This window comes from Lutra lutra, chromosome 5, assembly GCF_902655055.1.
Source record: "Lutra lutra chromosome 5, mLutLut1.2, whole genome shotgun sequence".
Classification (NCBI taxonomy): Eukaryota; Metazoa; Chordata; class Mammalia; order Carnivora; family Mustelidae; genus Lutra; species Lutra lutra.
This window is the reverse complement of record NC_062282.1, coordinates 65,462,242-65,487,311: the sequence shown is the minus strand read 5'-3', so window position 1 is coordinate 65,487,311 and position 25,070 is coordinate 65,462,242. Positions and strand designations below refer to the sequence as shown.

The 25,070-nt window shown below is 39.7% G+C and overlaps 1 protein-coding gene across 3 annotated transcripts in view; it reads right to left on the bottom strand.

The window, feature by feature from the left end:
* Window positions 1–25,070, bottom strand: part of FAF2 (Fas associated factor family member 2) — a 63,774-nt gene that overhangs the window by 22,638 nt on the left and 16,066 nt on the right. For all 3 annotated transcript variants that reach the window (XM_047731521.1, XM_047731522.1, XM_047731523.1), the window contains one exon: window positions 6,137–6,205. In XM_047731521.1, coding sequence (XP_047587477.1) covers window positions 6,137–6,205 — 69 coding nt within the window. The remainder of the gene's footprint in view (window positions 1–6,136; window positions 6,206–25,070) is intronic.

Sequence of the window (25,070 nt, the reverse complement as noted above, 5' to 3'; positions counted from 1 at the left end):
CTAAAACATAAAATTTATTAATATAGTTTATCTGCACCATGGCCTGCCTTTCCACAGCATGTACTAAAGATTAGAATTTCTTTGACATATTTGTTATTAACACTGGAAAAGTATATACATATATTATCAGTACACTAAGCAGAATTACATATATATGAAGGTCTGGAAGAACATATACTAAAACATCAAACATGGTTATCTTAAGTGTGATTACCAAGAACTTTTATTTATTTATTTTTAAGATTTTATTAATTTGAGAGAGAGAAAGCACCAGAGGGGAGGAACAGAGGGAGAGGGAAAAGCAGACTCCCTGATGAGCAGGGAGCCTGGCATGGGGCTCAATCCCAGACCCTGAGATCATAACCTGAGCTGAAAGCAGATGCTTAACCAAATGAGCCACCCAGGGCCCCTTAGCCCATAGTCTTAAATTGCAATAGTTAAATTAGATGTCATTGGACACTGCCTACTTTTTTTAAAAAAAATCTTTTTTAGAGAGCGTGAACACATGACTGGGAGCAGCAGGCAGAGGTAGAGTCTCAAGCAGGCTCCAGGCCCAGGGTGGGGCTCGATCCCACACCCCAAGATAATGACCTGAGCTGAAATCACAGCCTGATGCTCTACCGACTGAGCCACTCAGGCACCCCAAGAACTTTCACTTTAAACTTTATCAACTCTGTGTCTTAAATTTGGGGTAGACATGTACTGTTTTTGTAATTAGAAAAAAAGACATCACCAGTGAGAAATAAATCCAACGTGGAGCTCGATCCCACAACCCCAAGATCACGACCTGAGCCAAAACTAAGAGCTGGATGCTAAACCGACTGCACCACTCAGGCGCCCCAGGAAATAGATTTTAATTATACAGTTAAATAAGCTTGATTGAATACAGACACCAAATCTTTATCCAACAAAAAACACATTCCTTGATAACCACCTAGTTGTCAACAGCGATTACTTCTTAAAAAAGAAGGAAAAGAAAGGAGGTGCGGGTGTTGGAGAGGAATGACATGCAAGCAACTTACATGGGGTATGATTTTACCCATATGTGTTTATTTTGCTAATTTTTTATTTGTATTTTTATATACATATTTTTTTCTTTTCAATTTTTTATTTTAATTCCAGTTAGTTAAAATACAGTGCAATATTAGTTTCAGGAATAGAATTCAGTGATTCAGCACTTATGTGCTCACCACAAATGCCCTCCTTAATGCCCTTCACCCATCTAGATCATCCCCCACCCACCTCCCTCCAGCAACCCTCAGTTTGTTCTCAGTCATTAAGAGTCTCTTATGGTTTGTTTCCCTCTCTCTAATTTTCCCCCTTCCACATGTTCATATGGTTTTTTCCTTAAATTCCACATGTGGGTGAAATCATATGGTATCTATCATTCTCTGACTTACTTTGCTTAACGTAATATATTCTAGTTTCATCCACATCATTGCTAATGCAAGATTTCATTCTTTTGGTTGGCTGAGCAATATTCCACTCTGTGTGTGTGTGTGTGCGCGCACACACAGACATCTTCTTTATCCATTCATCAGTTGATGGCCATTTGGGCTACTGTTGATAATTCTGCCATATATATACAATGCTGCTATAAACACTGGGGTGCATGTACTCCATGGAATCTGTATTTTTGTATCCTTTGGGTAAATACCTAATAGTGTAATTGCTAAATTGCAGGGTAGTTCTACTTTTAACTTTATGAGGACTCTCCATGATTTTCCACAGTGGCTGCACCATTTGCATTCCCATCCAACAGTGCAACAGGGTTCCCCTTTCTCTGCAAGCTCACCAACACCTCTTCTTTCTGTGTTGTTCATTTTAGCCATTCTGACAGGTGTGAGGTGGTATCTCATCGGGGTTTTGACTTGTATTTCCCCTATGATGAATGATGTTGAGCATCTTTTCATGTGTCTGTTAGCCATCTGGAAGTCTTCTGCCCATTTCTTAAGTGGATTATTTGGTTTCTGAGTGCTAAGTTTGACAAATTCTTTATAGATTTTGGGTACTGACCATTTACCAGATACATCGTTTGCAAATATCTTCTCCTATTCCTTTTAGTTTTGTTGATCGTTTTATCCATATTTGTTTAATGGAAGGTTAAAACAAGGATTGCAAAATGCCTGGCTATCAGGAGCTGGATGGTAGGTACATGGCTTTTCACCTTATCTCTACATTTTTCTCTAAATTTAAAGTATTAATTAAAAAATATATCTTGGGGCACCTGGGTGGCTCAGTTGGTTAAATGTCTGCCTTTGGCTCAGGTCATGATCTCAGGGTCCTGGGATCAAGTCCCATGTTCCCATGTTGGGCTCCCTGGTCAGCAGGGAGTCTGCTTCTCCCTCTCCCTCTGCCCCTCCCTTTTCCCCTCTCCCTCTGCTCTTCCTCTGTCTCTGGCTTTCTCTTTCCCAAATAAATAAAATCTTAAAAAAATTTTTTTAAAAACTTAAAAAAAAATACATCTCATAATGTTAATGGAATATTATTAAGCCACAAGGACCTCAATACATGCCTATATGAAATAAAATGAAAGATTAATATGAAAAGGATAAACAAAAAACAAAAAAACAAGCTACTAAAAATTCCAAATATGTTCCTAAATAACTTCTGGGTCGAAGAAGAAAATCTAAACTTTATTTTTTTTTTTTAAAGATTTTATTTATTTGACAGACAGAGATCACAAGTAGGCAGAGAGAGAGAGGAAGGGAAGCAGGCTCCCCGCTGAGCAGAGAGCCCGATATGGGGCTCGATCCCAGGACCCTGGGATCATGACCTGAGCCGAAGGCAGCGGCTTTAACCCACTGAGCCACCCAGGCGCCCCGAAAATCTAAACTTTAAAAGGATATTTTCAGAAGAAAATTCATAGCCTTAAATGCAAGTAAGAACATAAATAAACCAAGCTATAAAAATCAAGATGCTAAGTAAAAGAATATAAATATACAAAAGCGTGTAGATTTTTTTTTCTTTTTTAAAAAAGATTTTATTATTTGAGAAAGAGAGCGCGAACAGCTAGGGAGAGTGGCAGAGAGAGAGGGAGAAGCAGGCTCCCCACCGAGCAGGGAGCCAGATCTGGGGCTCGATCCCAGGACCCTGGAATCAGGATCTGAGCAGAAGGCAGACACGTAACTGACTGAGCCACATAGGCACTCCAGATTTTTCTTAAATAAAAAAACAAAACAAAACAAAACCAGAAAGAACTGATAAATACAAGAGCTTTTTATAAACCAAACAAATAATAAAATAAACCAATCTCCACCAAGTCTCATTTTTTAAAAAGGAAAACAATAAAAACAATGAGGGCTGCCTGGGTGGCTCAGGTCTCTGCCTTCTGCTCAGATCATGATATCGGTGTCCTGGGATCAAGCCGAGCACTGGGCTCCCTGCTCAGTGGGGAGTTTGCTTCACCCTCTCCTTTTGCCCACCCATTTGTGCTCACGAACTCTCTCTCTCAAATAAATAAATATAAATAAATAAAATCTTAAAAAACAATGAGGGGGCGCCTGGGTGGCTCAGTCGGTTAACAGTCTGCCTTCAGCTCAGGTCATGATCCCAGGGTCAAGTCCTGCATCACGCTCCTTGCTCAGAGGGGAGTCTGCTCCTCCTTCTCCCTCTCCCTCTGTCTGCCACTCTCTCTGCTTGTGCGTGCACGCACACGCTCTCTGTCTCTCTCGCTCTCTGACAAAAAGAAAAAAAAAAAAAAAAGAACCAACAATGAGGAAAGGGGTAAACAGAACAAAGAGAGAAAAAAGAAGATATACTACTTTGTATAGCCTATGCTAAAAAAAAAATTTGAAAATCTCTAAGAAAAAAGCATCTCCTAAGTAAGCTTATGAAGAAAGATGTAGCAACCTCACACCAGTCAGAATGGCTAAAATTAACAAATCAGGAAATGACAGATGTTGGCGAGAGGACATGCAGAGAAAGGGGAATCCTCTTATACTGTTGTGGGAATGCAAGCTGGTGCAGCTACTCTGGAAAATAGTATGGAGTTGAAAGTTGAAAATAGAGCTGCCCTATGATCCTATAACTGCACTACTGGGTATTTACCCCAAAGACACAAATGTAGTAATCTGAAGGGGTACCTGCACCCCAATGTTTATAGCAACAATGTCCACAATAGCTGAACTATGAAAAGAGGCCAGATATCCATCGACAGATGAATAGATAAGGAAGTAGTATGTGTGTGTGTAAGTGTATATATAATATATATATTTCATATATATATATATATATATATATATATATATATATAAAATGGAATACTATTTAGCCATCAAAAAATACCAAATCTTGCCTTTTGTAATAATGAGGATGGAAGTAGAGGGTATTATGCTAAGCAAAATAAGTCAATCAGAGAACTATGATTTCACTCATATGTGGAATTTACGAAACAAAACAGAGGATTACAGGGGGAGAGGAAAAAATAAAAAGACGAAATCAGAGAGGGAGACAAACCATAAGAGACTCAATCATAGGAAACAAACTGAGGATTGCTGGACGGGAGGAAGGCAGGAGGATGGCGTAACTGTAGGATGGACAGTAAGGAGGGCGCATGACGTCATGAGCCCTGGTATTACATAAGGCTGATAAATCACTGATCTCTAGCTCTGAAATCAATAATACCTTATACGTTAATTAACTGAATTTAAATAAACTAAAAAAAAAAAAGAAAGATGTAGCAAAGAAATTATGGATGGGGAAAACATGAAAAAGTTAATAGGGAACTGACAGAAACAAATCTTGAAGTGCTTTCTTTCAAATCTATGCTATGTACCCTTCTTGATTCATCTTATCAAGACAGTCATCTTACTGTCAGCACATACTTGAAATAAAAATTTTAACAAGGAAATAGCACAAAATTATCGTACAGAGCAACATCATTTCTTCAGCCTAAAATGCATTCTCTGCCCCAAATGTTCACATTCACCATCCCTTTTCATCATTCAGGTGTCAGCTCAAATACAGCCTCCTCAGAAAGGCCTTACTTCACCACCCTATTTCAAAAAACTCAGAGTTCCTGTGACATTTCCTATACTCATTCACAGCATTTATTACGAATTAAAATTATCTAGAATTAAGCTCCCTGAGAGAGGATTTTAGTTTTGTTCTCTGGTATAGTAACAGAGCCTAGAACTTCATTGCTCAAAAATGTGCTGAATAACTAAATATCATTTAGGAATATATTTTCAGAAATCTAGCACCCTATTCAAATAACATACTATAATTAAAACGTAGTAATCTCAACAGAGGTCTTCTGAATAGACTAAGATTGGAAGATAGTAGGCAGATATTTATTGACAGCCTATGACATGCTATAATTTTTTTTTAAGATTTTATTTATTTGACAGAGAGAGAGAGACAGTGAGAGCAGGAACACAAGCAGGGGGAGTGGGAGAGGGAGAAGGAGGTTTCCAGCCGAGCAGGGAGCCTGATGTGGGGCTCGATCCCAGGATCCTTGGATCATAACCTAAGCCAAAGGCAGACACTTAATGACTGTACCACCAGGTGCCCCTCTAGAATGTTTTAGATGCTAGAAGACAGCAGTTAGCAAAACCAAAAAATATCTGCTCTCATGGAGCTTAATTTCTAGTGATTTAGGTCAAAACAACATCACACTCGATAATAAAACATTAGAGGCATTATAGTGAGGACAATGTTTACTATTACCATTATTAAGTGACACTGTTTATGAAGTTCTAGAAATTCAATGATCAAGTAGAAGAAACAGAAGATCTATATATGGAAAAAAAAAAAATCACTGAGTTGCAGATGACACAGCTACCTAGAAAATCCAAAAGAATAAACTATAAAATATGTAATAAGAAAGTTCACATTAAGGTATTTGGTTACAAACCAAATATATAAAAATCGAGTTTTCCTGAAGAGCCACTGAAAAAAATTGAGAGGGGCACTATACAGAGGGATCTCATCATCATCTTTTATAAAAAATTGTAATAGACTTTGATCATAATTTTTCCTTTCCCACACATTTATTTTTAAAGACTAAAGAATTGTAAATTAAAACAAAACAAAACTATGAGGAAAAAGGACTCCTGCTGTGAAAAAATACATGTCTTTGGTTCATTATCAAACCAGGAGAAAAGAAATAAGCTCAGAATGAATCTTACTATACCTCTATGTTCCAGTTATGCTGTTCCAAGGTATGGCGACATTGATCCATAGATTCTATGCCAGTCAGATCCTGAAATGAAGGAAAAACCAAAATGTTACTTAGGGAGAAACCAAAAGTAAATATGTATATATTTTTACCCTTTAACTTAATGAATGCTGCTGGGAAACTACACTGAAAAGTATTGAAGACAGATGTTCAAGTATGGTAAAAATGTCACTATTCAGAATTTATCTAGGGGGCACTGGGTGGCTCAGTGGGTTAAAGCCTCTGCCTTTGGCTCAGGTCATGATTCCAGGGTCCTGGGATTGAGCACCACATGGGGCTCTCTGCTCAGCAGGGAGCCTGCTTCCCCCCACCCCTGCCCTCTGCCTGCCTCTCTGCCTACTTGTGATCTCTGTCAAATAAATAAATAAAAATCTTAAAAAAAAAAAAAAGAATTTATCTAGTCATTTATAGCAGGTGTTACTCCCATAGGAAAATAAAAAAAGGAAAGTTTCTTACCCTTTAAAACTTCAGGGCTTTCAATTAAATGACTACTGATTAAAATCAGTTTCTCCTCTCAAACTGAAGTTTAAAAAATTAAAGATTCCTTCAACCACTGGGTCCAGCAAAATATTCTTTAATGTTCAACAACAGTTCTGTTTGTAATACATAATAAAAAAATAACATAGGTTTCCTGCAAAATGTAATGCCTTACAATAACTTAAATCATTTTACCTACTGGCATATAACCTAGCTTATAATATGAACTGTGTAAAACTGAATCTGTTATTCATAGGTTTCCCTATGATAAGTATTTTCCCCTCTCCTTGGACTATTCTCAGATTTCACTTTGTTCCTTCTCTGGCTCCTCTTCTGCCACCCCTCTAAATGGCATTTCCCTAAAGATGTGTCCCCGGTTTTCATCTCTCTATACCTACCCGACCCTGGCAATCTCATTTAAAGATTTTATTTTATTTTATCTTATTTTACTTTATGTTTGTTTGTTTATTTTACTTACTTACAGAGGGGTAACAGGGGAGGAAAAGGGAGAGAGAATCTGAAGCAGACCCCATGCTGAGCACAGAGCCCGCCTACATGGGGCTCAATCTCATGACCCTGAAATCATGACCTAAACCCAAACCACAAGTGAGACACTTAACCAACTAAGCCACCCAGGTGTTCCACTGGCAATCTCATTTGATCCTCAGTCTTCAACCACACTTTCTACTTAGATGACTCCTAATTTATTTATTTATTTTTTTAAAGATTTTATTTGACAGAGATCAGAAGCAGGCAGAGAGGCAGGCAGAGAGGCAGGCAGAGAGAGAGGGGGAAGCAGGTTCCCTGCTGAGCAGAGAGTCCAATGTGGGGCTCAATCCCAGGACCCTGGGATCATGACCTGAGCTCAAGGCAGAGGCTTTAACCCACTGAGCCACCCAGGCGCCCCAGATGTCTCCTAATTTAATCTCTGGGCCTGCCATCTCTTCTGAAGTTCAGCAGCATACTTCCAATAGCCTATTCAACACATCCACCAAGCTGTGGCATCAGTATCTCACATGCATCATTTAAAACCACTACATGGTAGGGGCGCCTGGGTGGCTCAGTGGGGTAAAGCCTCTGCCTTCAGCTCAGGTCATGATCCCAGGGTCCTGGGATCGAAGCCCCCATCGGGCTCTCTGCTCAACAGGGAGCCTGCTTCCCTCTCTCTGCCTGCCTCTCTGCCTACTTGTGATCGCGGTCAAATAAAAATAAAAATAAAAAATAAAACCACTACATGTGTTAATGACATTACCCTCCAAAATATACAGGTGGGGTGCCTGGGTCAGTTAAGCATCTGCCTTCAGCTCAAGGTCATGATCCTAAGATTGAGCCCCACATCAGGATCCATGCTCAGTGGGGAGTCTGCTTTTCTTTCTCCCTCTGCCCCTTCCCCTGCTCCTTCTCTCTCTCAATTTCTCTCTCAGATAAATAAAACTTTAAAAACAAAACAAAACATATATATATATATATATATATATATATATATATATATGTGTGTGTGTGTGTGTATATATATACACACACACACCCATACATACATACAGGCAAAGATGACCTTGGGAACCTCAGCCTCATTTTTGAGTATTCTATGCCTTAACTCCACACTTCATCAGCAATCAAGTTCTAACCATTTTCTATATTACATCTATAACCACATTTCTATTCTCACATCCAGCATCTTTTTTTTTTTAAGATTTTATTTATTTATTTGATAGAGATCACAAGTAGGCAGAGAGGCAGGCAGAGAAAGGGGGGGAAGCAGGCTCCCCGTCGAGCAGAGAGCCCGATGCGGGGCTCGATCCCAGGACCCTGGGATCATGACCTGAGCCGAAGGCAGAGGCCTTAACCCACTGAGCCACCCAGGCGCCCCATATCCAGCATCTTTAATCAAATCATCAAATCATCATTTTCTCTCTCCTCCTAACTCTGCGTGTATGCACATGTACATGCATGTATGTGTATTACTCCTCTGCTCAAAACTTTTCAGTTGATTGCATAGTAAATTCCAAAACGCTAAGCCTGTCATTTAAGTGTTCGTATAACACGGCCCCAACCTAGCTTTCTAGGTTATTTTCTATTTCCCTTTAGACGTCCAATACTTAATAAATCTAACAGTTCGTATGTACATCTAATGACCAGAATTTCCAGCGGGCTAAATCCTAGACCTCCTTTGAGGTCTAATACAAAAGCCAAATCCATCTATCCATCCATCCTTTCACATAACCAATGCCCATTGTTATTATCTATTCTCTGTACTACTTACTATGCTCAAGAGATACAGAGTCTCTATTCTAAAGAAATTTCTCTTAACAACCAGCAAGCAGCAGGACAAAGACACTGATCTCAACCTCACAATAATGTGGTAATATGGACTCCTGAAGGAGCCTGAGGTTCTTGCCTTGATGCTGTACCCTGTAAAAATGGACCAGACACATTTTAACTCTTTAGGATTTAATTCTAAAAGATTTTAGCTTCTTTTATGCGCACCATAAGGGGCTTAATTTGGACTGGTTGTCCTTTCTAGACCTTAAAAACAAAACAAAACAAAAAAAAACCTTGGACACCTGGGTGGCTCAGTCATTAAGCATCTGCCTTTGGCTCAGGTCATGATCTCAGGGTCCTGGGACTGAGCCCCGCATTATACTCCCTGCTCAGTAGGAAACCTGCTTCTCCCTCTTCCACTCCCCCTGCTTGTGTTCCCTCGCTTGCTGTCTCTGTCAAATAAATAAATCTTATAAAAACCAAATAAATAAAAAACCTGAAGTCTGAATTATTTAGTTATGCAGCTGTTTAAAAAAAAAAACCCACTAGTATATATATTTTGATAAGAAAAAATGTTTATGTTTAATACTATACAAGTTTCAGGGGCGCCTGGGTGGCTTAAAGTGGGTTAAAGCCTCTGCCTTTGGCTCGGGTTGTGGTTCCAGGTCCTGGGATCAAGCCCTGCATCGGGCTCTCCGCTCAGCCAAGAGCCTGCTTCCTCCTCTCTCTCTGCCTGCCTCTCTGCCTACTTGTGATCTCTGTCAAAAAAATAAAATAAAATACTATACAAGTTTCAAAATTAAAATTGTTAAGTTCTGTTAATTACTCTAAAGCTCTATTAATTAGATCCACCGGCTGTGGGATGCCTGGGTGGCTCAGTTGCTTTAGAGTCCAACTCAGATCATAAGATTGAGTCCCACCATCAAACTCCGCCCTGGGTGTGGAGTGTACTTAATATTCTCTCTCCCTCTGCCCCTCCGTGCCCTCTTTAAAAACAAACAAAGAAACACTGACTTTGACAGCTCTAATGGTCTAGCCTTTAGTTTCTGACCATTCTAGGCCTTTCATCAATTTGGCTACTGCCTTCTTTAAAAAAAAAAAAAAAAAAAAAAAAAAAAAATATATATATATATATATATATATATATATATATATATATATATTTATTTCAGAGAGAGAGAGAGAGAGAATGAGCAAGGGAAGGGGCAGAGGGAGAAGTGGGCTGCCTGCTGAGTAGGAAGCCTGATGCACGACTCATCGATCCCAGGACCCTGAGATCATTACCTGAGCTGAAGGCAGACGACCAACCAACTGAGCCACCCAGGTGTCCCTGCCTACTGACTTTTAATAGGCTCCCCCTTAACTTCCAATTTCCTCACAGCCTTCTGCAGCAGACTGGGATATCCAGGGTCTCCCCTCCTCTGTATACACTGTCATTAAAAATTAAACTCCAGGGGCGCCTGGGTGGCTCAGTGGGTTAAAACCTCTGCCTTCAGCTCAGGTCATGATCCCGGAGTCCCGGGATCAAGCCCCACATCGGGCTATCTGCTCAGCAGGGAGCCTGCTTCCCTTCCTCTCTCTCTGCCTGCCTCTCTGCCTACTTGTGATCTCTCTCTCTGTCAAATAAAAAAAAAAAAAAAAAATTAAACTCCACTTTTCACCTTCTTCTCTGGGTGAATGGCCAAAGCTGCCTTTATTTAAAGAAGATTTTATTTATTTATTTGAGAGGCAGAATAAGAGAGGGAGTGAGAGAGCATGAGGGGGGGCGGGGTCAGAGGGAGAAGCAGATTTCCCACTGAGTCTGGAGACTGATGTAGGACTCTATCCTGGGACTCTAGGATCATGACCTGAGCCGAAGGCAGACGCTTAACCAACTGAGCCACCCAGGTGCCCCAGTCACTGCTTTAAATTGTTTTCTATCTCTCTTATCTACGTATTATTTTCTGCCTTCTACTGTGATTATTTATACTCACTCTATTGCCTTATCAGAATATACAGATGCCTTGAGAGCAGTGTCTGGGATGTATCTATAGCACACAGTAAGAACTTAAAAAGTTACAGAAGTAGTTACTTAGTACACAGTAAGGACCTAAAAAGTTACAGAAAAAGTTAGTCTAAATTAAAAAGACCGGGATGCCTGGGTGGCTCAGTGGGTTAAGCCTCTGCCTTGGGCTCAGGTCATGATCTCAGATCTCAGGGTCCTGGGATCCAGTCTCACATTAGGCTCTCTGTTCAGCAGGGAGCCTGCTCCCCCCACCCCTGCCCCGCCTGCCTCTCTGCCTACTTGTGATCTCTGTCAGTCAAATAAATAAATAAAATCTTTAAAAATAAATAAATTAATTAAAAAGACCTTTTTGTATACACTTTGATGACTATAGCTATAAACCGAAATCCTCCAGACAGTCTCACCAGATCTCATTGTATATTAATACCCTGGGGCTTTAAAATCCCCAAAACTTCTGACTAGATGCTAAGCTGGGTGTTATAAACATAAATTTGCAGAATTTTCCTGAAGGTAGGTCAGATGTGAAGCCTGGGAATCTTTTTTTTTTTTTTTTTTTTTAAAGCTCCTTAATGAATTCTAATATACACTGGGCTGGGCAATTCATGGTACTGTACAGTGCTACAAACAACAAGAGATTATACTGTATGTCACTTACTAACTTTAAAAAACAAGTTATAGGAGAGAAAAATCAGAGTAAATGCACATCTTCGATATACTGAAACACTTAACCTAATTTGCAAGCAAAACTCTTTCATAAGTAGTGAATCAGGGTGAACTGGAAGCCCAACTGAATAAGCCTGCTTTTCCATCACTACTAATGAGTACTAAAGCCATGCACTAGGAACAAGCAATGGGGACACACCTAGGACAGGACTACTTGTTCATCTATCAATAAATGTTCACCACCCCAGTATTGTAGATATCCAGTATACAAATATAGTTCAAATACAGTTCCTGTTTTCATTAAGTTTATATCCTACCAGAGGCAGACTGAACAAAACAAACCACACACATAGAGCAAATAAAATGAACACTTTTCTAGGTTAGGAGATTCCTTTGGATTGAGTGTTCAAGGAAAGCCTCCACAAGCGCTAACATTTCAGCAGAAAACTGATGAAAGATAAGGGTCCAGTCATGGAAAAACATGCAGGAAGAGTATTCTAGGCAGGACAACAAATGTAAAAACTCTGACAAATGGATATGTGACACTATGCATTTGTCAAAACCCATGGAACTTCATAGCAGAGTGAATCTTAATGCATGAAGTTAAAAAGATCATTTAAAAAGGTCAGAGGATCCTAGGATGGAACACCAATTATGACAAAAGAATCTAATCGTATTATAAATATATGAAACGACCTCACTGAAGGGGAAGAAAGAGAAAGGTGTGGACCTAAGTAGCTGTGGAAATGAGTGGAGTCTCTAAGACTAAAGGCAAAAGAAACTGCACATAAGTGCTGTTCTCCAGGTGATAAAGGTGTTTGCCATAGGGTGTTAATTCTGAAGCCACTAAATCTATTGACATAGAACAGTAACTGAACAACTAAGTAAACAGATGAGGGGAAGTCAGTTTTCTCAGTGTTTGAAGCAGGAAGTTACAGGTAACCAAGGGGGAGAAGGCTAGAATGATCCATGTGGTAATGGATTAGAGTTGGGAGACATCTGAATCAACTCATGTTTAGCTTAATATAGAATGGTTAGCAAGAGAAACTCTTTGTATATACACATGTATACCCCTGCTCCATCAACTGAGAGGACCTAGAAGCAACAACATACAACCCAGTAGCAAGCACCCATTAACGCCCAGATTTTGGTTGCTAACATCATTCTCCAAAAAAAGGAACCACGTTCCTTGGAAAAATGGGTGATCCTAGGACTAGGGCAGGAAATATACAAGGTAAGCCTAGAGAATCTCCTAGTGCCAGAAAGTAAGGATGTGCCCCAAAGAACCCCACAATGATGAGGGTATATCAAGAGGAGTCAACTCAAAGAGCTACCAGTAACCAAAGATGGTACAATTTGAGTAACAAAATAGTCATGGATTATACTACAAAATAAACATCCATGAGTCCACATAAATAAATAAATGAATAAATAAATGGGGGAGAACAGACAAACATCCTGTGCAAAACACCACCAAATAATTGTGTAGATAACTATGCCTTCAAGGAGATAGAACATAACTCTGTACTACTTAAGTGTGAGCTGTGCACAGTGACTTTCTTCCAAAGAGTACAGTATGGAAAAGGAGGGGAAAAGATTAATTATATAGCTGGGAAACCCAACACTACCACAACCAGGTAATCAAGTCAATGTCAATGGTGATAAATTGTGTTCACATTATTACATCTTATCAAGGGTACATAAACAAAGCACTTTACCTCTGTGATCTTCCTTCCAAAAACCTGTAACTCTTGTCTAATCATGAAAAAACCATCAGACAAATCCTAGCTGAGGGACATTCTACAAAATACCTGACTAATACTCCCCAAACTGTCAAGATCATACAAAACAAGGAAAGTCTGAGAAACAGTGACAGCCAAGAGGAGCCCAAGGAACTCGGCTACTAAGTGTAATGTGGTATCCCAGATGGGATCCTGAAACAGAAAAAAGAACATTAGGTAAAAACTAAGGAAATCTGATTAAAGTATGAACTTTAGTTAATAATAATATACCAATACCGATTCATTAATTGTAACAAAAGTACCAAATTAATAATGTAACATGTTAATAAGGAACACTGAGTGCAAGGGACACGGAAAGTTCGTGTACTATTTTTCCAACTTCTCCGTAAATCTAATTCTGAAGTAGAAAGTTTACTCGAAAGTGAAAAAACAAAAGTAGGGGGGGAACTTATAAGGCAGAACAAATCTGGCAAGTTGGCAGATAAGGTCTGAGAAGAAGGCAGGGGAGAGAACATTCATCTAGGGTAGTATTTCTCAGAATGAGGAAAACAGCTGAAATAATTTTTGCAAAACTGTGAGAAAAATTTATCTCTGGTAAAAAAGCAAGTGTTTTTTTTAAAGACTATTTATTTTAGAGAGAGAGAGAGAGAGAAAGCACACGCGAGTGACGGGGAGGGACAGAGGGAGAGAGAGGAAGAAAAGCAGACTCCCCACTAAGTACAGAGTCTGACAGAGGGTGTAGACCCTGACTGAGATCATGACCTGAGCCAAAATCGAGAGTCAGATGCTTAACTGAGTCACCCAGGCGCTCCTGAGTTTGGGGTTTTGATTCAATCTCCATCCAAACTTTTAATTATAGAGGGAACTGGTTAAAGGGCTTTGCTTCTCTTTCCCAGACTACAAGCATCTTGAGAAGAATCCATCCACTTTTGCTTTCTGATCTTTCTAAGACTCTTCTGGTATTTTCTCGCCTAGCTTGGGAACCAATCCCTCTCTACCACTCCTCCCTTTCCACTAACCAGCACCCCCGCCTCCCACATCACTGCTTACAGTCACCAGGTGAGGAGCTTTCTGTAGTTTCTCTCCCCTGTGAGACTCCTCTTTCCTTGATACATTTTTGTATCATAATTGATACAACTATCAATTGTATCAATTGCTTGATAATTTTGAGCACTCTTACTTAATACATTAAGTAACCATTAGTTATATAATATTCCAATTGGCCTAAACAATTTACATATAGATGTTACAATTGCTTCTGATTTTCTACTATTAAAATAGCACTTTGATGAACATTTTTGCTTGTAAAGTTTCTTTGTATTTAGAATTTCCCCCTTTAGGCTTCAATTAAAATTATAAGTCAAGGAATACACCTAATTTTTAAAGTTCTTGATACTTATTGCCAAAATGCACTTTGAAAGGACTATTTCAATTTACACTAAACAGGGTTGGTTTCAATGTGAGTCAAAAGCTAAATATGTCTCAAGCCAGTATTCATTTTCATTTTGGTGCCAAAGGGAGTTCTGCAACACTAGCTTTGTTCGAACAAAAAATATAGCAGTTTTGGCTAGAGACATTACATTAGCTTGCAACCAATTCTTTCCTTATCAAGAACATAATGTGTGGCTACTGACACTTAAGGAAGACAGGTAAAACAGAGAACTTAGAAAATGCTGGGCTTAATAACCTTAGTCACTGGTTTCCAGCTTCTCCCAAATTAATTTATTTTAATTAAAAGGAACTTTTAATTTAAAATTAAAAACTTTTTAACTTGAAAAGGAACTTTTAGGGCGCCTGGGTGGCTCAGTGGGTTGAGCCGCTGCCTTCGGCTCGGGTCATGATCTCGGAGTCCTGGGATCGAGTCCCGCATCGGGCTCTCTGCTCAGTGGGGAGCCTGCTTCCCTCTCTCTCTGCCTGCCTCTCTGCCTACTTGTGATCTCTGTCTGTCAAAGAAATAAATAAAATCTTAAAAAAAAAAAAAAAGAAAAGAAAAGGAACTTTTAAAAGGAACTTTTAAAAAAATATATGCTCTATGCCCAATGAGGGGCTTGAACTCATGACCCCCAGATCAAGAGTCACACTCTCTATCCACTGAGCCAGCCAGGTGTCCCTCTCCCCCGCCCCCCGCCTGCACTCAAAGGAACTTTCTTTTTAATATAACACCATATATTAACTATACTGGAATTTAAAATTTTAAAAAGGGGGGGCCTGGATGGCTCAGTCAGTCAAGCATCTGCCTTCAGCTGGGGTCATAATCCCAGGGTCGGCTTTTGCTCTCCCTCTGAGTCAAATAAAATCTTTAAAAACAATAAAAATAAAATTTTAAAAAGGGAACATTCTTTTGTAGAGAAAACCACAACCAGGTAATCAAGTCAATGTCATTTATTTATATTATTTATTTATTTATATTATCTTCAAGATGCAGTGAAGTGCCTCAGCAAATAGCAGAAAATATTTGAACAAGGGTGCCTGGGTGGCTCAGTAGGTTTAGCATCTGCTTCAGCTCAAGTCATGATCTCACAGCCCTGGAATCAAGCTCCACATTGGGGTGTCTGCTTAATGGCGAGTCTGCTTCTCCCCCTCGCCCCGCCACTGCCACAGTGATCTCTCTTGTTTTCACTCTCTCAAATAAATAAAATCTTAAAGAAGAAGAAGGAGAAGAAGAAGAAAAGAAAATGTTTGAACAAATGAATCCTGTTCCTTTGCCAATAATTGATTTTATCCCTCTGTTTTTTTTTTTTCTTTAAATATTTATTCATTTGAGAGACAGCGAGCCAGAGAGAGCAGGGGGAGGGGCTGAGGGAGAAGCAGATTCTGCACTAAGTGTGCAGCTCGACTTGGGGCTTGATTTCACAACCCCAAGATCATGACCCAAGAAGAAACCATGAGTAGGTGGCTCACCCAACTGAGCCACCCAGGTGCCCCTAAAGATTTTTATTTTCAAGCAATCGCTACATGATGTGGGACTTGAACTCACAATTCCAAAGTGAAGAGTTGTAGACTCCACTGACTGAGCCAGCCAAGCATCCCATCTCTCTAGTTTTTAAGTATTTTAAAAATATTTAATTTTAAATATTGTTCTTCTCATTATCACATACTCCTACTTTGCGTCAGGCTACTAGCCATCTTTACTACATTTCCCCCAACAATCCTATGAGACAGATATTACCATCATACCCATCAGCAGTTGAGAATACTAAGACTCTAAAAAGAATTATGTGCATGTACTCCACACCAAGTCAGGTAGCACTGTAAGTGCTCAAAAAAGTTCAGCTAAATCTGCTGACCTTTATCTCCTACCTGGCTTGCTTTTCAGAACTCTGGTTTACATTTAGATCTACTGACATCTGAGGTGACTTGAGACGGCACTGGATAAAACAGCTGCCATGGATATAAAAGTTAATTTTAGCACCTGTACATTAAAACTGGGACCTCTTTCTCCCTCTAATCTCCCAGGGCCAGCAACTAATGTCAACTGCTACTATAAATCCCCTACCGGGAAGGAGCATCAGGTCTGTCTTACTGAGAAATATCCCTTGCTCCAAGATGATCTTTCCTTCCTTTCTCCTCCTCTCAGAGATAACTCCTCTTCCATTAATTGCTCTCCTAAGGGTTTAGGATACTACTGCATTAATTACAGCAATTTACACAAAAGTGTAATTGATTTATAGCATTAGTAGGAGAAAGGTATATATCTTTAGAGCAAAAAATACCCTGAACCCCAACCAATCTCTAATTAGCAAAATGCACTGGGGAAACTGGAGGGAAGTGTGTGGACTATTCTATATCCTTCTCCTATTCCATCCTTGGTCTAACTTCCTCCTCTCCCAAGAGGAGGAAAGCGTATGGACTGTTCTATATCCTTCTGGATATAGAACACAGAACTAGAGGATATAGAATACAGATACAGAATATAGAACTGGAGGAACGTGTGTGGACTATTCTGTATCTTTCTCCTATTCCATCCTTTGTCTAACTTCCTCCTCTCAGAAGACAAGAGCACAGCAACACCACTTGGCAACCCACTTCCAAAATACTGAAATCCTTGACCTATCTCAAGTATAATTCAAGGAAGGTATTATAAACAATAAATGGTGTAATGTTTTACCTAGATGTCTCATTCAACTATTTGGATAGGGCTTAGGTAACACTCTAGATTATCCAAGTGTAATCACTAGAGTGCTTTCCTAAGAAGTGTTTCTCTTCCCACACCTCATCTGTTTAATCTAACAGACACTGTAGGAAGGAGGCTGATGTGAAATCTCAGTTGAAATTTAAGTACTCTCTAAATTCCAATTGGAGTGTTGGCTCTAAGTTGCTGGGGATGGATATAACTTATTTTCAGTTATTCCCAGAGAGAAATTTGACAAAAACCAGTGATTTTTGTTCCCTCCTTCCTACTACACAGATATCTTTGCTTTATGCAGTAAGCAATATGCCCTCTCTTGTAGTAGCAAGAGAAATGGAATTTGAGGTCCTTTCAGGAAGCAATCACATACAGCCTCTATCTATTACTAAAACTCCTATATTCAGATCTTTGTTATTTGTAGTTACTGGGCTCCCCTAAATTAAACAGCAGCAGATGGGGTGCCTGGGTGGCTCAGTCAGTTGAGGGCCTGCCTTCAGCTCGGGTCATGGTCCCAGTGTCCTGGGATGGAGCCCCATGTTGGGCTCTCTGCTCAGCAAGGAGCCTGCTTCTCCTTCTCCGTCTGCCTGCCACTCCTCCTGCTTGTGCTCTCTCTCTTTCTGTCAAATAAATTAATTAAATCTTTAAAAAAAAATTAAATACCAGCAGCTTCCATTTCCTAAGCACCTATTACTATGTAATAGGCATTATAAGTAATAAAGCCTTCATTTTCACCACTGAGAAAGCCAAAGGATTCAAGAGGTTAGGTAACTTGTCTAAGAATATCCTTGTCTAGGAATAACAAGAAGTGGTAGAGCTGAGACTGAAATCTAGAATAACTACATCCAAAGTCCAGGTTCCTTCCTATGCCATACTGCTTACCAATATCATTTAATTCATATTAGAAGACAAGTTTTCAAAAATTCTCAATTCAGAAAAATTAAAAAAAATTTTTTTTTGTTTGAGAATACCTGGAATGTTTCTAATTTTCCCATTAAGGATTAAAGATAAGTCGAAGAGAGCAGGGACGCCTGAGTGGTTCAGTCCGTTAAACATCTTGCCTTCAGCTTGGGTCATGATCCCAGAGTCCTGAAGAGAGTAAATCAACCCCTCATTTAGCACAAAAGGAAACAGGCTTAGTGATGTGAAAAAGCTTTCCCAAGTTACAGAGCGTCTGGGTGGCAGAACTGTCTGGTCTTTGTATTCCTGGTTACTGCTTTCTTCCTTCCCTTCTCTCTCTCTCTCTCTCTCTCTTTTTTTTTTAAGATTTTATTTTTTAAGTAACCTCTACACCCAACTTGGGCCTCAAACCCACAAGCCTGAAATCAAGAGTCACAGGTTCTACCAACTCAGCCAGCCAGACACCCAAGGTTCCTTCCTCCTTACCTACACTTACTGGTAGCTAACTATCAGCTCACAGATGTATACAAAATTGTTCTCCTTTATGCCTAGATTCAACAATTTATTGGTATAGTTTTGCTCTATGAACAAAAGGTTTGGTGTTAAATAAGCCTAGAAAATGCTGCATATAAAAATCCCTTTAGGGGGCGCCTGGGTGGCTCAGTGGGTTAAGCCGCTGCCTTCGGCTCAGGTCATGATCTCAGAGTCCTGGGATCGAGCCCCGCAGGGAGCCTGCTTCCTCCTCTCTCTCTGCCTGCCTCTCTGCCTGCTTGTGATCTCTCTGTCAAATAAATAAATAAAATCTTTAAAAAAAAAAAATCCCTTTAGGATATTCCCAATACACCTTTTAAATGTCTTCCTTTTAGGTAAAAAGAAAAGAAAATTAACTTCACAACTGCAAAAAGGAAAAAGTCTATTTTAAAAGAATACTATTAATATCCATAGAGGAGCTTTCCCATAGAACTGGCCTTGGAACCACAGATTAGAGACCATCACTGGATGTTATAAACCAAATGGTCCGTGTGAATCAAGAGATAATCCTACCCACCTGTGTAGATTCTTAAATATTTGAAAAGTGACTGGACACAACAATAGTATATAGGATATTTTATATGCAAATATTTGAATCTACATTATTTTTTTTAAGATTTTATTTATTTATTTGACAGACAGAGATCACAAGTAGGTAGAGAGGCAGGCAGAGAAAGAGGGGAAAGAAGGCTCCCTGGTGAGCAGAGAGCCCGATGTGGGGCTCGAGATCATGACCTGTACCAAAGGCAGAGGTTTAACCCACTGAGAATTTACCAGTGAAGCCATCAGGCCCAAGGCTTTTCTTTGTCAGGAGTTTTTTTTATTATTGACTCACTCTCCTTACTGGTGATAGGTCTATTCAGATTTTGTATTTCTTGGTGATTTAGTCCTGGTAGATTTTTTTTTTTTTTTTTAAAGTCCTGGTAGATCTTATGTTTCCATGAATCTGTCCATCTCATCCAGGTTACCCAATTTGCTGGCATTCAACTAACTGTTCATAATACTTTCATATCAATTTAATTTCTATAGAATTGGTAATTATGTGTCCGTTTTCATTTCTGATTTTAGTAACTTGAATCTTCTTTTTTTTCTTAGTCCACTGAACTAAAGGCTTGTAAGTTCTGTTGATCTTTTCAAAAGAACCAACTTTTGGTTTTTCTGATTTTTCCCTACTGTTTTTCTAGTCTCCATTTCATTTATCTAGGCTCTAGTCATTATTTCCTTTCTTCTGATAGCTCTGGGTATAGTCTTCCTTTTTCTAGTTTCTTAAGTTATAAAGTTAGGCTGCTGGTTTAAGAGCTTTCTTGTTTTTTAGTGTTTTTTATAGTGTATAGTTGAAAATTTACTTCTTGTTGTATCCCTTAAATTTTGACATGTTTTGTTTTCATTTTCATTTGCCTCTACATATTTTCTAATTCCCCTGTGATTACATCTTCAAGCCACTGGTTGTGTAAAAGTATGTTGTTTAAGGTCACCCAGGTGGCACAGTCAGTTAAAGCATTCGACTCTTGGTTTCGGCCCAAGTCGATCTCAGGGTCATGAGATCAAGTCCTGCATGGGCTCCCTGCTCAGCATGAAGTGGACTTGAGTTTCACTCTCCCTCCCCATCTGCCCCTCCCCTACTCACTCTAATAAATTAAATCTTTTTAAAAAGTGTGTTGTTTACACAAATTTGTGAATTTTCCAGTTTTACTTGTTATTCATTCTAATTCACCCAGTTGTGGTTGAAGATACCGTGTTATCTATGATATCTATGATACACACACACACACACACACACACACACACACACTTATATGATATCTATGTTTTAAAGTCTATTAGGATAAATTTTTTACATGTAGAAAACCCTTGGGGCACCTCGTTGGCTCAGTCCGTCAGATGTCTGCTTTTGGCTCAGGTCATGATCCCGGGGTCCTGGGACTGAGCCCCACATTAGGCTCCCTGCTCAGCGGGAAGCCTGCTTTTCTCTCTTCCACTCCCCCTATTTGTGTTCCCTCTTTCACTGTGTCTCTCTCTGTCAAATAAAGAAAGAAAAAAAAAAAAAACAACAACAACAACAAAAAACAAAAAACAAAAACCCAAAGACCCCACCAAAAATACTCAAACGAAAAAACCCTGTTAGAACCATTAAATAAATTCAAGAAGTAGCAAGATACAAAGTCAACACAATTTCAGTTGTATTTCTTTACACTAATGATAAAGAATCTAAAAAGGAAATTAAGAGGTGCCTGGGTGGCTCCGCCAGCTAAGCAACCAACTCTTGATTTCGACTCACACATAATCTCAGGATTGTAAGATCCAGCCCCATGTCAGGCTCTGAACTGAGCATGAAGTCTCCTTAAGATTCTCTCTCCTGGGGTGCCTAGGTAGCTCAGTTGGGTAAGCATCTGCCTTTAGCTCAGGTCATGATGCCACGGTACTGGGATCGAGCCCCATATTGGGCTCCCTGTTTAGCGGAGAGCCTGCTTCTCCCTCTCCGTCTCTGCCTGCCCCTTTGCCTGCTTGTGCACTATTCCTCTCTCTCTCTCTCTGACAAATAAACAACATCTTAAAAAAAAAAAAAAAGATTCTTCATTTCCCTGTTCCTCTCCCACCTCCCCCTGCTTACAAATAAGTAAATAAAAAAGAAATAAACAATTCCATTTACGATAATATCAAAAAGAAAAACTAGAAAAAAAGAATAAAATATTAGGAATTAACTAAGGAGTTGAAAGAAAACTACAAAACATTGGTGAAAGAAATTTAAAAAGATCTACACGAATGAAAAGAAATTCAGTTTTCATGGACTGGGAAACAATTGTGTTAAAATGTCAATACCACCCAAAATGATCTACAGATTCATAGCAACACCTATCAGAATTCCAATGGCTTTTTTGTAGAAATAGAAAAAAACAATCCTAAAATTTATATGGAATCTCAAGGGATCCTAAATAGCCAAATAAAAGATCAAAACTAGAGGACTCCCATCTCCTGATTTCAAAACTTAGTACAAAGCTACAGTAATCAGAACAGTGTGGTACTGGCACAAAGACAGACATAGAGACAAATGGGAGAACAGAAAACCCAGAAGTAAAACAATGCATATAAGGTCAAATGATTTTTGACAAGGGTGCCAAGATCATTCGGTGAAGAAAGAACAGGCTTTTCAACAAATGGTGCAGGAACAGTGGATATCTACATGCAAAAGAATGAAGTTGGACACTTACTGTGAAGTTATATATATATATCTATCTGCCCCCAGTTTCTGACAGGGAGCTCCTAAAATCCCTGTGATTTCCTAAGTGAAAAGAGCACTAGGAACATTGTTTGTTCTGGTATTTGGTCTCTGACCTTGGTTCCTGGCAGAGAGATCCTAGACCCCTTGGAATTTCCTGGATAGTAGCAGCATCTTTCATTTTAATGAGGTGATCTCAGGGAGCTCCTGGATATGGACTGCTCACCAGACAGACCAAGCCATGATCAGAAGCTTGAAATTTTCAGCCCCACCCCCCCCATTCTCTAAGAGAAGGAAGAGAAGCTGGAAATGGCAAAAATAATCAATCATACCCACAAGATGAAGCCTCCATAAAAACCCCAACAGAGGGACACCTGGGTGGCTCAGTTGGTTGGACGACTGCCTTCGGCTCAGGTCATGATCCCGGAGTCCCGGGATCGAGTCCCGCATCGGGCTCCCAGCTCCATGGGGAGTCTGCTTCTCCCTCTGACCTTCTCCTCACTCATGCTCTCTCTCACTGTCTCTCTCAAATAAATAAATAAAATCTTAAAAAAAAAAAAAAAAACAACAGAATGAGGTTCAGAGAGCTTCTGAGTTAATGAACACATTAACATGCGGGGAGGACGATGCACCCCAACTCCATAGAGACAGAGCTCCTGAATTTAGGACCCTTCCAGACTGTCCTATGTATCTCTTCTTCTGGCTATTCTTCTGTATCCTTTCTTATATCCTCTCTAAGAAACCAGTAAACAAAAGTGTCTCCCTAAGTTCTGTGTACCATTCTAACAAATTATCAACCCCAAAGAGGAGGTCATGGGAACCCCCAATTATAGCTGGTCAGTCTGGGAGACCTGTGATTGGCATCTTAGAAGTCGCAGACTTTAAGCCATTAACTTGTGGGATCTGTTGCTAATTTCAGGTAGCTTCAGAACTGAATTAAACTGAATCTAGCATTGCTTGATCTAGCATTGCTCATGTATCTGGTGTGAGAAGTATGGTTGAATGTGGTTAACAGTCTGAGAATAAAAGAGAAACACGAGAGTGTGGTCTTCCAACTCATTTACCCAACACTATATACAAAAATGAACTCAAAATAGATCCATGACCTAAAATAAGACCTAAAGCAAAATTCTTAGAAGAAAACAGGAAAAAAGCTTCCCAACACTGGATTTAGCAATGATTTCTTGGATATTAACACCACAGGCAGAGGCTACAAAAAGCAAACAGGACTTCAAGAAAATCTTAAAAATATGGGCTCCTGGATGGTTCAGTTGGCTAAGCGTCTGCCTTTGGCTCAGGTCATGATCCTGGGGTCCTGGGATCAAGCCCCACATCAGGCTCCCTGCTCAGTGGGGAGCCTGCTTCTCCCTCTCCCCCCTGCTCATGTTCTATTAGATAAAATCTTGAAAAATAATTTTAAAAATTTGTGCATTAAAAGATACTATGGAGGGTCGCCTGGGTGGCTCAGTGGGTTGAGCCTCGGCTTTCGGCTCAGGTCATGATCTTAGTGTCCTGGGATCAAGCCCCGCTTTGGGCTCTCTGCTCAGCAGGGAGCCTGCTTCCCTTTCTCTCTCTCTGCCTACTTGTGATCACTGTCTGTCAAATAAATAAATCTTTAAAAAAAAAAAAAGTCTAAAAAAAAAAAAGATACTATAGACAGAATAAAAAGACAATACACACAATGGGAAGAAATATTTACAAATCATTATTATTTTACAAGATTATTTATGTGTGAGAGAGAGCACCCACAAGCAGGGTGAAGGATTAGAGAGAGAAGCAGGCTCCCCGCTGAGCAAGGAGACCAATGCAGAGCCCGGTCCCAGGACCGGGAGATCATGACCTGAGCCAAAGACACATGTCCACTGACTAAGCCACCCAGGTGCCCCTGCAAATGATGTATTTGAAAAGGGATTAATATCCAGACTATATAAAGAATTCTTAAAACTCAACAACAGAAAACCACCAACCTGATTCAAAAATGGGCAAAGGACTTGAACAGACATTTCTGCAAAGATATACAAATGACCAATAAATACACAGACAGATGTTCAACATAATTAGGGAAATGTGAATCAGAACTATGAGCTACCACTTCACACCTAACAGGATGGCTCCTATTAAAAAAAAACAAAATAGGGAACAGGGGCACGTGGGTGACTCAGTTGGTTAAGCATCTGCCTTTAGCTCAGGTCATGACCCCAGGGTCCTGGGATCAATGCTCATGGGGAGCTTGCTTCTCTCTCTCTCTGCCTATTGATCCCCCTACTTGTGCTCTCTAATAAATAAATAAATAAATAAAATCTTAAAAAAACAAAACAAAACAGGAAACAAAAAGTATTGGCAATGATGTGCAGAAATTAGAATCCTTGTGCTCTGTTGGTGGTAATGTAAAATGTTAAAAACCACTGTGGAAAATAGCATGTGTTCCTCAAAAAATTTAAAGAATTACCATACGATACAGCAATTTCATTTCTGGGTATATACCCAAAATAATGGAAAACACAGTCTCAAAGAGATACTTGTACACTCATGTTCACACCAGCATTATTCACAGTAGCTAAAATGTGGGGGACGCCTGGGTGGCTCAGTTGGTTGAGCAGCTGCCTTCGGCTCAGGTCATGATCCCAGCATCCTGGGATCGAGTCCCGCATCGGGCTCATTGCTCGTCAGGGAGCCTGCTTCTTCCTCTGCCTCTGTCTGCCATTCTGTCTGCCTGTGCTCGCTCTCTCTCCCTCTCTCTCTCTGACAAATAAATAAATAAAATCTTTAAAAAAAATAAATAAATAAATAAATAAAATGTGGAAACACCCCAAATGTCTATTGACAGATGAGCAGATAAACAAAATGTGGTGTATATATATACACAATGGACTATTACTGAACCTTTAAAAGAAAGAAATCCTATAATATGCTACAACATGGATGAACTCTGAGTACACTACACTAAGGGAGACAACCCAGTCACA